We start from the raw sequence: 13,549 nt of genomic DNA on the forward strand, positions 1-13,549 counted from the left end.
AGCACTGAAGTTAATCTCACACTGCGTTTCTCAGCACTTGATGACCCCATTATATAATGTATTGTGGTCTGCCACTTTGTGTCTGAACTGCTGTGGTTCCTAAAACTTGCACTATTCATTAATACCATTCACAATGGGCCATAGCAATGGGACTGAAAAAAAAAAGCACCTAAATTAAATAATAAGTAGGTGTCCAGATATGTTTCAGTGTATACTGAATATATACAGTTAAATAAGTTTCTTTTCTATTTTCAAGAATATTATTGTTTACCTTATTAAAATATCAGTGTGGTCTTACAGTAGAAGATATTGCACTAGAAGATTTCTGCTTTGGAACTACCCAATGTTCCACAGACTCAAACAGGAGGATTCAGAGAGCCAGGGTTACTTACGTCATAAACCCAAGGGACCCCTTCTACATTTGGGGTCTGTGTGTGTTTGTAGGTGTGTGTATTACTCATGCACACTTGTGTGTGATTAATATCCTCAGTGTGCACTGTGTACACATGAAAACACCACAGCATGTAAATACATGTCTATCTAAGGAATGTATTCCTAATGTAATTTAACGTTTTGTAATATAGTGAGGTCATCTCTAATCTATCCCACCCTGTGGGACGCTCCGTGTGTTGTTTTTTTCCCCCTTTAAACTGCACGGCAAATTCTCTTACACTGTAATTACCTTAGTTCCAGCCTTCTTAGTGGTTTGAACTCCCTTTGATTGTAATCACCCTGAGTCACACTGGTTTCTGCTGGTCTGCACTCAGGGAGGCCTCCAGGGTTAAATCTTAGTAGAGATAGCCACCTACTGGCTGTAAGAATACTCACATTTTATGGCAGGAGACTTGTAGAACTTCAGTTATTTAGTTGCAGCTGAGTACATTTTAGCTAGCTCTTCAGCTACACTTTCTGAGCCTTGATCTGACAAAGTAAGAAGATAGTATGTGATCACGTGTACTCCAGGACAAATGGTGGGAACCTTCACCCATTCCTTTTGTGGCAAATTAACAAAACCTTCATCACATGTGCACAGGTCTGTTAATGTGGGTGTGGAAAATGTGAAAATGATGCAACGAAGTTTAACTGTCAGTAGGTCATGGGTTATAATGATTACTGTTACTTATAGCTATTCTTTTAAAACTAATCTGTATGACTTCTCTGAAAGACTGCTCTCCCACATTGCTTTCACATGTCTCAGATGCATTATTGTTTTCTTTGTTTTTCTAGGTTCCACCCTTTACTTGTTACGGTAGTTGCCCAAGATTTTGCTGTAAATGAGCAGTTGATCATGCTTATGAAAACTTATTCAACACTTTATGATAAGCCAGTCATTGTCACAGATAGAATGGCATTTTAGCATATAACAAATCCTTACATGTATTGCCACTCAGCCTGTTTTTCTAGTTCCTTGATCCTGAAGGATCTCCCTGGTGCTTGGTGTCATTTTTTTCCACTCCCTTAGAATGCAGCGGGCTGACGAGCACTGGTGAGTAAAGTCCAACCAGGGGCAGATTATTAACCTAGTCTAATCTAGTCTCTCTCCCTACTCTATAAAGCTCGCTTCCTGCAGCCAACCAGGGAAAGAGAGGCACGTGGTTGCTGTGGTTGCTGCTTCTGCTAGTCGACAACATGGGGCCTACAGAGCCCACACTTACATCCAGCATCTCTGAAGGGCCACTGAAGCGCTCAGACACAGCAGCTGAGCCTGAGGTAAAATAAATAAATAAATAAATTAGAGAGAGTTTCTCTGAGAAGATAATCAATAATGCTGGAGAGGCAGGTTTACTGTGAAAAGTTTGTCAGAAGAATAGTTCTACTGTCTGCATGGGCAGGCATCTAACAAAATGCATTGAAATGTAGTGGAAGTTTTCAGATCTTCATGTTCTTGTCGTTAGTTTGGGTGCTTTCTTTTTTTTGTTTGTTTGTTTACTGGTTCTGATATCACTATTAAGAAGTAATGTTTTCAATAGCCATCTCTGCTGGAACTTATTTATAATGTAATTACATTTTGCAAGGTTTCAATTTGTTTGTTTGTTTATTTTAAACAGCAAGGAAAATGATCATGCCACATTTATTTAAAAAAAAATTGCATTACATTTGGTATAAAAAGATAAAAATGCTGTTCTCTGACCTTTGCACAGTATAATGCAACCATAACCCTATAAATGTCAGCACAAAACTTGTTTTTTTCCCCCAAAAGATTTTGACAGTTACTTACATAATATAGTACCTAATTAATTATTAGATGGAATGTTTTTAGCTAGTGGCCACTCTCTGATCACAACCATTTTTCACACTGTGTAGAATGTGAAAGAGTCTTCTTCTCATTACAGTCTAACTCAGAACAGTTAATTATTTAGTGAAAACTCAATATAAAGTGAAACCTTGATGGATAGCTGTATCTGCTTGAGTGAGTTTGCTGTCCTCTCCAGTTTTCACCTCTAGATGGGGTCATACAGGCAGAGGTACAGGAGCTTCCCACTGAAGGGTCCATAACCCCTACAGGAGCCCACCATCAACCCCCTTGCTTTGATATGATCTACAGAATCGAGGATGTACCACCTTGGTACTTATGTGTGCTGCTTGGCCTGCAGGTAAAATGAACATAGGCAGTTTTATTTGCCTTCACTGGGTGTATCAGGGCTTTGGACCTCTGACATCACACAGCATTTTACACCCAAAATTTACTATGAAGTAAAAAGTTATTAAAATACTAAGATGTTAACCCCTGTATTACTGGGGTTGACACGCTTAGTATTTGATTTGGGAACATTAAAACTACTGACAGGTTATGAGGTTAAGTGAATATCATTGACTGTCTTTTTACAGTGGCATCTGTAAATGGATGAGTTATATAAAGCAACAAGGGAAAGGTCAGTTCTTGTTGAAGATAAAGTATTGAAAGCAAGGAAAATGGGCAAAAATCAACTTTGATTAGGGCCAGTTTGTGATGGCTAGATGACTGGATTGGTGCATCTCCAAACAAGCAGATCTTGTGGAGTGTCCCGGTAATGCAATAATTAATAAATGACAAAATGATCCAGGTATTTGGATGTTTATTTGAAATGTGCCACCTACCTAAACATTGTTGCAGACCACAGTATTCCCTATATGCAATATCTTCTTCAATAGAATAATGTGCCCAACATACAATGCAAAAATAGTTCAGGAGTGGCGTGTGGAACACGATTGAGTTCAACTCACAACTTACAGAACATTAAGGATCTGCTGCTACTATATTGGGGACAGATAGCACAGGATAACTCCAGAGGTTTTGTAGAGGTCACCTGGAGTCCATTCATGGAAGTGTCAGAGCTGGTTTGGTGGCAGAAAATGGACTTACCCAATATTAGGCTGGTGGTTATGTTTAATGTAATGGCCGGTTGTGTAATTGCACTATATTTCTTTGCAGTTCTATTTGTAAAATCGTATTGATGCCCAGCATTTTAAAGCTTTGGGTTATAAAACATTATCTATACGCTCTTTTTCTAAAGGATTGTGACTTTATTTAACCTGTAAACGATTACCATTCAGCAAACGTGTGTGTAGTATTCTGTCTTTTTCTCTCCAGCACTACCTGACGTGCTTCAGCGGGACCATTGCAGTGCCTTTCCTATTGGCCGATGCCATGTGTGTGGGGCGGGACCAATACACTGTGAGCCAATTAGTTGGGACAATTTTCACGTGTGTGGGCATCACCACTCTCATACAGACCACGTTTGGAGTGAGGTGAGTAGGTTAGAGGTTGTTACAATAGGCTGTGTGTATTCTGATTGAACAGAACCAGAATACATTGTGAAAAGAAGCAGGGGCTGATGTCATGTGTAACGTAGTAAGCATATGCTTGTCCTCACCATCCCAATGTTGATGGCACTGAGTGTGATAGGTGGTGGAGTTCTGCTTATGAGGTAGAACTGGAAATATACATATATAGATTCACTTTGAAAAGTGACTAATATATCTAATGACTAACTAATATACTGATAGATTTTTAGCTTTATTTTAAAAACAGTACCACTTCAAGCACTAAAGAAGAGTCTAGTCCTTCATGAGGAAAGATCGATTGAGGCCAAAAATAAATAAATAAATAAATAAAACCTTGTATAATCAGTATATGTCATATATAGGTGAATCTCAATAAATTAGAATATCATCAAAAGGTTCAGTTATTTCAGTATGTCAATTCAAAAAGTGAAACTCATATATTATACAAATTAAAACCCGAAAGCCAATTAAAACCCGAAAGTCATTATCTCAGAAAATTAGAATATTATATTAGACCAATTTTGAAAATTATTTTTAATACAAAAATGTTGGCCTACTGAAGAGTATGTAGAGTATATGCACTCAATGCTTGGTTGGGGCTTCTTTTGCATGAATTACTGCATCGATGTGGTGTGGCTTGGAGGTGATCAGTCTGTCGCACTGCTGAGGTGTTATGGAAGCCCAGGCTGCTTTGATAGCGGCCTTCAGCTTGTCTGCATTGGTGGACCTGGTGTCTCTCATCTTTCTCTTGACAATACCCCTATGGGGTTTAGGTTAGGTGAGTGTGCTGGTCAATCAAGCACAGTGATACTGTGGTTATTAAATCAGGTATTGGTACTTTTGTCAGTGTGGACAGGTCCCAAGTCCTACTGGAAAATGAAATCCGCATCTCCATAAAGCTTGTCGGCAGAGGGAAACATGAAGTGCTCTAAAATTCCCTGGTAGACGGCTGCGCTCACTTTGGACTTGATATAACAGTGGACCAACACCAGCAGGTGACATGGCTCCCCAAACCATCACTGATTGTGGAAACTTCACACTAGACTCAAGCAGCATGGATTGTGTGCCTCTCCACTCTTCCTCCAGACTCTGGGACCTTGATTTCCAAATGAAATGCAAAATTTACGTTAATCTGAAAACAACATGTTGGACACTAAGAAAAGAGTCCAGTCCTGTTTCTCCTTGGCCCTGGTAAGACTCTTCTGGTGTTGTCTGTGGGTCATGAGTGGCTTGACACAAGGAATGTGACTGTTGTAGCCAATGTCCCGGACACGTCTGTGTGTGGTGGCTCTTAAACTCCCCCCAAATTTCTTAATGGCCTTTTCTTGACAACCCTTTCAAGGCTGTTGTTATCCCTGTTGCTTGTGTACCTTTTTCTACCACACTTTTTCCTTCCACTCAATGATCCATTAATGTGCTTGGATACAGCAGAAGGGTTTCAATGACTGCCTTCTGGACATCTGTCAAGTCAGCAGTGTTCCCCATGATTGTGTAGCCTACTGGACCAGAATAAGGGGCCATTTTAAAGGCTTAGGAAACCTTTGCAGGTGTTCTGTGTCGATTATTATGTATCAGCATTATAAGAAATAAAAGCTTGAAATAGATCACTCTGTTTGTAATGAATCTATATAATATATGCGTTTCACTTAAATTACTGAAACTTTTTGATAATGTTCTAATTTATTGAGATGCATCTGTATCATTGTTTAGAAATCAAAATAAGCTTAAAAATCCCTGGATGTAGATATCTGAAGATTTCTATAATGAAGGAATGGCACAAATTCCACTTTTAAAACTGAATGAGTCTGTGCTGTCATCAGAAATAAAATTATCATCAAGTGTTTTAGAATTCACATGAGCATTCACATATCATCACTCTCCAAAGTAAAACATGCATCTTCATTTCTGTCTATTTTTAGTTTGCTACATTATTTGAACCCAGCAGCTGTTGTTCACTCTGTGTGAAAATTACATAATGACTGGACCAATAGAAATGCTCCAAATTGATGTGGAATAAAATCTTCTTGCACTGACTTCCACTGAAAGTTTTTTTCCTTTCCGTATATAATTAGTATCTTGGAGATCAAATTTTTATTTGTACTTTTTTGGCCAGTGACAATATTATCTAAACGCTGGATTGCAGACACTTGAGATTAACTCTTTTAAACTTATTTCATGTATGTATAAGACTTGAGCCCTGTATTGTACACTGTTCTGGACTTAGGGCACGTAACAGTCTGGTTTTCTGTTTGACCAAGTCATGTCCGTGACAAGACAGTGCTACATGTGAGACCACTCTTGATTAATGATCTGTAGAACATGGTTACAGTGTGTTATCTGGTGTCAAAGCTCCTGAAGTTCCTGACATAGCAAAAGCGCCTTCTTGTAAACGAAGTCCCTAATGTGCTGAAAGATGAGCTGTTGTCTATTATTAATGTGTTTTTGTGTTATATCCAGGTTACCCCTGTTCCAAGCCAGTGCTTTTGCCTTCCTTGTCCCTGCACAGGCCATTCTAAAACTGGAGAGGTGGAAATGTCCCTCAGATGGTATTTTACTATTTTGTTGCTGTCCACAAATTATCATGTATCCCACTTTATTTTATTTACATTTTTCTACCTCATTTAAACATATGTATTCATGAAAATGTATAATGAATGAATGAATAATATGTTCCTAAATGACCTATAGAAAAGTATCTTTATATTAACTTATTTTAGAAATACAGAAGAGTTCTGCTTTCTCTTTTAAAGTTCCCAATTTGGAGCTAAGTTTTTTCCCCTGTTTTTGGATAGAATTGCCCTGCATTGCTAAGGGCAGACACTGTTCCTCTGTTTAAAATTCTGTGCGGTTCTACATGCCTGTGAGCTTAGCCTTACATGCTGGCATTGTGTTTTGCAGAGGAGATTTATGGAGACTGGACACTTCCTCTCAACACCACCCATATCTGGTATCCCCGGATTAGAGAAGTACACGACCCATTAATCACGTTACTCTTAAAAGCCTGCTCCAAATATTTATGCACAAGAAACACTGCCATTCAAAAATCCCACTTTTCTTGAGAAACAATTGTATGTGGTGTCAGCAACATCCACCATGGTCTTGTTATTTTTGATTTGTGGGCACTTACTGCAGGTTTGCACATTTAAGGCATATACGAATGTGCTTACATTTTATATGTCTTTAAAAGGAAATTTAGCATAATCACAGCCCAAATAAACAAAAACAATGTTTCATAAAAACCTTTTCTGTATTTGGCAAATACACAATTAAATTGACGATTCCACATTATCCTATACACATGAACAACATTTCTGTTAAACTATTTTTAAATTTTTGTTTTGACCATGTTTCATTAAACACAGATCAAAAATATACATACAAAGTGCAGTCTAATCAGGTAAACATTTATGTATGTCCTTTCAGGTCTATTTGTTCATGCATTTAATCACTACAACCTGAGGGATATATATATTCACATTTGCCACCTTCCTACGTAACCTCACTTATAAATCATATAATTTAACATAAACCTTAGATAGTCTGTGTTCACTATAATTGTGAAAATAATGAGTAATACTTTAGAAAATCAAATAAAGTACACATGCATGGAACTACTAGCTTGTACACTTATATACATACACACATGCACATACATAGATGCACCTACAATTACACATAGCTCCACATACATAAATAGTATACATACAAGCTCACATGCATACACCCATACACCCACAATGTCTCACGCATGCACGCAAACGCAGACACCTAAACATGTACATTTAGACACACTGAATTTTATTTCTGTTATTTCCTATAAAGGGAATGTCCGTATATATTGTCATTATACTGACAATACCTTATATGGATGGTTTGGAATGCCTTTTTCTTTCTTTCTTTTTTAAGATGCAAACAGCATGAAACTGGCTTTGTGATTTACTTACTCACTAACTAAATGCTCTACAGGGAGCACTCTTCAATGCTTTGCATCAATCACTTACTGTTTCCTATTGTCTGTTGTCTACAGATTCAGGGGGCTATTATTTTGTCCAGTCTGGTAGAGGTAGTCATTGGGCTGGTGGGACTCCCTGGGCTTCTTCTCAACTCCATCGGACCTCTAACCGTCACTCCCACTGTGTCCCTCATTGGCCTGTCTGTCTTCCAGACTGCAGGAGATAGAGCAGGCAGTCACTGGGGTCTCTCCCTGCTGTAAGAATATACAGCCATAATTCAACTCTTTTTAATAATAATAAATTAAACTCTTCTACAAATGCTTTTACAGCAACACACTCGAAATGTTATGGATAATGAATAGTGTATATAATTTGCCTAAGTATATAATATGTAGTATAGTTTTTGATAGAATAAACAGCAAAGGTGGAGTGGGGCGGGGGGATTAAAGTTCTCATTTAGTCACTGATTTGAAGTACATTTACTGCTTAGTAGGGTGCATCTGACTTTTTGTTTATAATTCAGACTTTATGTTGTGTTCAGTAATTCAAAATGCGTTTATCTCGACAAATCTACCTACTTAGAATTGTTCACATAGATGGTGATGAAAAAGGTTGCTGACATGTTTAATGCTTCTAGGTTACAAATATGACACTCAGTCCTCAGTTATTATGTTATTATATTGGATGGAGGAAATATAGTCCTCATTTTAGAATTACCACTTTAGTATTACTACCTGAGTTACCTTAAAAAAGACAGCCTAGGGCTTGTGCTTAGTTTAAATGGTAAATAAATTGACTATATTTGTGTTGTAGAGATTGAGACCCTATTCCTTTCAGTAACTACAATGTATCATTTCATTTCAAAACTCCATGAGTTGGTTTACATCCTACAGACTGAATTATGCAGAAATGTACAACACATCAGTGTATTTTAAATAGTATTTGTTTGTGAGTTTCTTTCTGTGGAAGCATCTCTTTGAGTGACAGTGGAGTTATCCATCTAAAATGTCAGTCCTGTTGTTTTCTCATGGGTGATTATGAATTTTTCATGAGTCCATCTGTGTTTGTGTGTGTGTGTGCGTGTGCGTGCGTGCGTGCATGTGTGTGTGTGTGTGTGTGTTTGTGCTTTGTTTCTCTAGGTGTATATTCTTCATTGTGCTCTTCGCTCAGTATCTTAGGAACTGGGCCTTCCCCTTTCCGTTTTATTCCAGACAGAAAGGCTGTCACACCACTCGCTTCCAGATATTCAGGATGTTTCCGGTATGATCCAGCTTAGCAACATTTCATCCATGTGTGTTTATTTGTTCACCCTGAGCCAGCTGCACTGAAGCTATAAAGTGGTATAAATAAACAGATGCAAGAACTTTATCATACTCATATCAGGTTGCTATTAAACACATATCCGCAGACAAGCAGCCAAGTTCACCTTCACCTCGAATGCGTCATTGATGTGCAGGCTGATTGAAATGTTCAGTATCTCTCTTGTCCGGTTTCTGGCAGATCATCATGGCTATCATGTTGGTGTGGTTTGTGTGTTATATTCTGACATTGACGGACGTGCTGCCCAATGACCCAAAGAAGTACGGCTACAAGGCTCGAACTGATGCCAGGGGAGAGATCATGTTCCAGGCTCCGTGGTTCCGCATGCCCTATCCCTGTAATTTCACTTTCTTTCCTGTGTCTCAACACATATTCATAAACACATGACATGTAGCTCTACTGAAGTTAATAGACAAGACTTACAAGACAAAGTCATAAAGTAATAATAATTGGGTTCATTTATTTATTTTTTTCTATCCTGGTTAAACAGGGACAATATTACATAACTGTTCAGAATCAAGCAAAGAAGTGAACAAGGAAGGACATGTTTATAGCATATAATCAATGCAGAAACAGGAACACTAAACATAATATGACTCGGATTTTCTCAGTGAAAAATAACAGATCCACTACAGGGAACAAATATAAGTGACTCAGTTTCTTGCCAGTGTTATTTTACAAATTCTGGTTCTTTGCCAAATTGAACTGGGAGGAAAAACACAAAATATGAACTTGTCTTGTTTTAGCACAAGCCAATATTAAATTCAGCAAATAGACTTTCAAAAATGTACAGTAAACACATAAAAGATGCATGTGAGTTTGCTGTTACAAAATCAGCGAAACATGTCATGTGACCAGGAGAATCCAAACTTTAGCTGTGTGTCGACATCGAGCTTATCACATACTGGTGAGCGATTATTATGCTGTATAGATGTAGGCCTATTAAACTAGATGCTAACACTTCTAATGTTGTCACTTACAGGTCAGTGGGGCCTACCCACAGTGACGATAGCTGGCGTGCTGGGAATGTTCAGTGCCACTCTGGCTGGCATAGTGGAGTCTATTGGAGATTACTACGCCTGTGCCCGTCTTTCTGGAGCTCCCCCACCCCCTGTTCATGCCATCAACAGGTCAGAGAAAGGACCACAGGCATGATACTCTTAATCCTGTTTGTTATCATATCCAGATCGTGTAGGTGAATTTTCTTCTTAGTTGACGATCTAATTCTGCCTGTGCTCCTACAGAGGGATCTTCACAGAAGGTGTGTGTTGCATCATTGCAGGCCTTTTGGGCACAGGAAATGGCTCCACATCTTCCAGTCCTAATATTGGGGTGCTTGGCATTACCAAGGTAGGCACTGATGCTAAGAGCATTACTGAAAATCTTATGGTTTGTTGTATATATAAGCTACACTGATGAGCCAAAACATTATGACCATCTACACATTGGTTAACTTAGCAGTTAAGGTAGTCTGATGTTTTTGGCATCTTCTGAGAATACCTGTGTCTGTGCTTTCCCTCAATCCATTCAACCATCTATGCAATGAGCGAGAACACAGAACTTCAAAGAACTTAGGAATTAATGGGTCTGCTGCTATATTGTTGGTACTAGACACCACAGATGTCCTTTAGAGGTCTTGTAAACTCCCTGATGCCTCAGGGCTCCAAGGTGTTTTGGCAGCTCATGGAGAACCAGCAATGTAGGTAGATGTTATAAAGTTTTGGCTCCTGTGTTAACAATAACGTGAATATCTTGTGCTGCATGGTTGGTGTCTCATTATGACACGTTATCAGAGTCTTACTGGAGTGGAGAAAGATAATATAAAATTATAACTGTGTGTACAACACTCATCCACGTGTTGTTCCTTAAGATTTTGGTCTTATCTATAATACATTCATGTACTGGGTGCTGGCCTTTGTTCTCCCAGTGTGCTAATGTGTAACAAAGCAGATGTTTAATACACGATAAGTGGGTTCAGACTGAAAGCGACACAAAAATATTTAGTACAAATGTGCAAAATGTAAAATGTGCTTTAATCACATTGTACACAGCAGAACATTTGTAGTGGGACTTAACATGTAACCCATCAGTAGCATTGAAAACACAAACACACACACACACACACACACACACACACACACACACAAACTAGTGATGAAATACAGTGAAAATACGCACCCTACGTTACAGAAAGCATCCTTGGTGCTCAGGGAAAAGCTGGGTTTTAGGACCCTTCAGACATGGATATTAATGGAGGAGAAAGTGCCCAACATGCACTGCCCCTGTCCCTGAACAACCCCCATTTTCCTGTAGGGCCAGGGTATCAAATCAGCAACCTTTCAGTTTCAAACCCACTTTGGTGACACTTTACACTTAGGGTACTTAATTCACGATAGTCACTACCATGTTTTTGTCATTAATTAATGATTAACTGTGACTGAACTTTATTGTTTAATAAGACTATTGACCTAATACTGCTTCAAGTATTGTTAATGAATGTACCCTTATTGTAAAGTGTTACCCCCACTTCTCTTAGCTTTTGTCCTTGGCTGCCCATTCAAACCTTCATTAACCTGAATTCATTTGATGCATCCCTGTGCAGGTGGGCAGTAGACGAGTAGTGCAGTATGGGGCAATCATAATGTTCATACTGGGGACCATTGGCAAGTTTACAGCTCTGTTTGCTTCCCTCCCGGATCCAGTGCTGGGTGGCATGTTCTGCACCTTGTTCGGTAAGAGGCTCCATGAATAATCTGTGTCCAACAGGAGGCAGTATGGAGCCAGAGTGTACCACATGTCATTTACAACGAGATTATTGGTTTACAGTGTTTTCTTTTATGACATGTGTCAGAGAAAAGACTGTCATTTCTGAAATAGTCATAACTTTTTATATCAAGCTAGTTTTAATGTGTAGTAAGTTACATATTATATGGTGTAAACTGGTGCATGACAGAGAAATTTACTGACTCCTTTATTTACAGTGGTGGTGATAGGAACCAGGGAGAAGCAGCCAAACAGCCATAACATATTCTGTCTAAAACTGTCAAGCAACCTATTGAGTTTTTAACTAATGTGGATAGTGGTGAAATAGTGGTACATTAAAAAAAGATTTTTGGGCACTGTTATGTTGTAATTAAAGCACGTTTGTTAAAGAAAATATCAATTTCTATACTAGCAAAATTCAACTGAATGGTGCAGATAAGATCAGAAATTATGTGTGTGTGTGTGTGTGTGTGTGTGTGTGTGTGTGTGTGTGTGTAAATAATACACATTATTTTGGGCCAGTTCAGTCCTTGGATTGTGGAGATTTGATTTGGCGAATCCTGTGGTTTTCTGCAGGTATGATCACAGCTGTGGGTTTGTCTAACCTGCAGTGTGTGGATCTGAACTCTTCACGGAACCTTTTCGTTCTGGGCTTCTCTATGTTCTCTGGTCTTATGCTGCCCAACTACCTGGAAACTCATCCAGGAAGCATTCAGACAGGTGTGTCTGCCATTTAAGAGTTCTCACTTAATTATTTAGCTAAGATCATGTAGTGACTTCTTGTACATGGTGACATACAAATATTTTTGTATGTATTTAAACAGGTGCACCTGAGCTGGACCAAATCCTTACTGTTCTTCTGACCACTGAGATGTTTGTTGGAGGATTCTTAGCATTCATATTGGACAACACCATACCAGGTATATAATGTACTGTAGAGATAAATAATAATAACAATAAAGTGATGAATGAAATGTTATAGGACACAGAGTGAATAGACAATGGTTTAAATGACACGGAACCATTAACCCCAACTCTTTCTGTGACATTAATTATTCATTGTTGTATAGAGGCTGTATGTGTTTTTTGAAAGATTGAATGGTCACAGACTTCATATAGCAACAAATACATTAAGCCACTTATACTCTATGTTTTTATACAGGGACAAAAAAAGAGCGTGGTCTTGTGAAGTGGAAGGCTGATGATTGTTCTGTAATGGGTGGCGTGAACTCAGACACTTATAACTTCCCTGTTGGCATGAAGCTGGTAAGGCGGCTTAACTTTCTGCGCTACCTGCCCATCTGTCCCACTTTTCAGGGCTTTAGGTTATGGCAGCACAGAAACAGCTCATGTGAGGAACATGACTTAAAGAGTCCTGAAAGCATGGTGAGGAGCACTCCAGAGAACAAAACAACCAATGTATAGATTTGTATGTTATTGCTTGAATTTAACAAACTTTCAGTGGTTCATAAATCTTTTCATTTAATATATTTTTCTGTGTTAATTAATGTATTTTTTACTGCATTATGCACACTAAATGTTGAGTTGTAATTAAATATAAATACAAAATCCAAAACTTCTGTGTCTGTAGAGTGGGTCATTTCACTCAGATGTTAAACAGGAGGCAACTTATTTAGATTTGTGCAGAAATTAATACATGAAATATGTTTATTATATTTATTTGTATACAAAATTCACTAGTGATAAGTAATTACATTTTTTTCCAGAAATTCAAAACACAACTTAAG

At 38.4% G+C, this 13,549-nt stretch overlaps 1 protein-coding gene across 1 annotated transcript; it reads left to right on the top strand.

The window, feature by feature from the left end:
- Nucleotides 1–1,586: 1,586 nt before the first annotated feature.
- On the top strand, nt 1,587–13,337 carry slc23a1 (solute carrier family 23 member 1). Its single transcript, XM_066646279.1, has 14 exons — nt 1,587–1,710; nt 2,433–2,594; nt 3,572–3,729; nt 6,223–6,311; nt 6,664–6,731; nt 7,793–7,974; nt 8,858–8,978; nt 9,219–9,375; nt 10,021–10,168; nt 10,283–10,388; nt 11,641–11,770; nt 12,378–12,521; nt 12,626–12,721; nt 12,964–13,337. Exons 1-14 carry the CDS (start codon nt 1,630–1,632, stop codon nt 13,224–13,226), a joined length of 1,905 nt encoding a protein of 634 aa, XP_066502376.1. The 5' UTR covers nt 1,587–1,629; the 3' UTR covers nt 13,227–13,337.
- Nucleotides 13,338–13,549: the final 212 nt, after the last annotated feature.

Source organism: Hoplias malabaricus, chromosome 15 (assembly GCF_029633855.1).
Source record: "Hoplias malabaricus isolate fHopMal1 chromosome 15, fHopMal1.hap1, whole genome shotgun sequence".
In the NCBI taxonomy this organism is placed as follows: domain Eukaryota; kingdom Metazoa; phylum Chordata; class Actinopteri; order Characiformes; family Erythrinidae; genus Hoplias; species Hoplias malabaricus.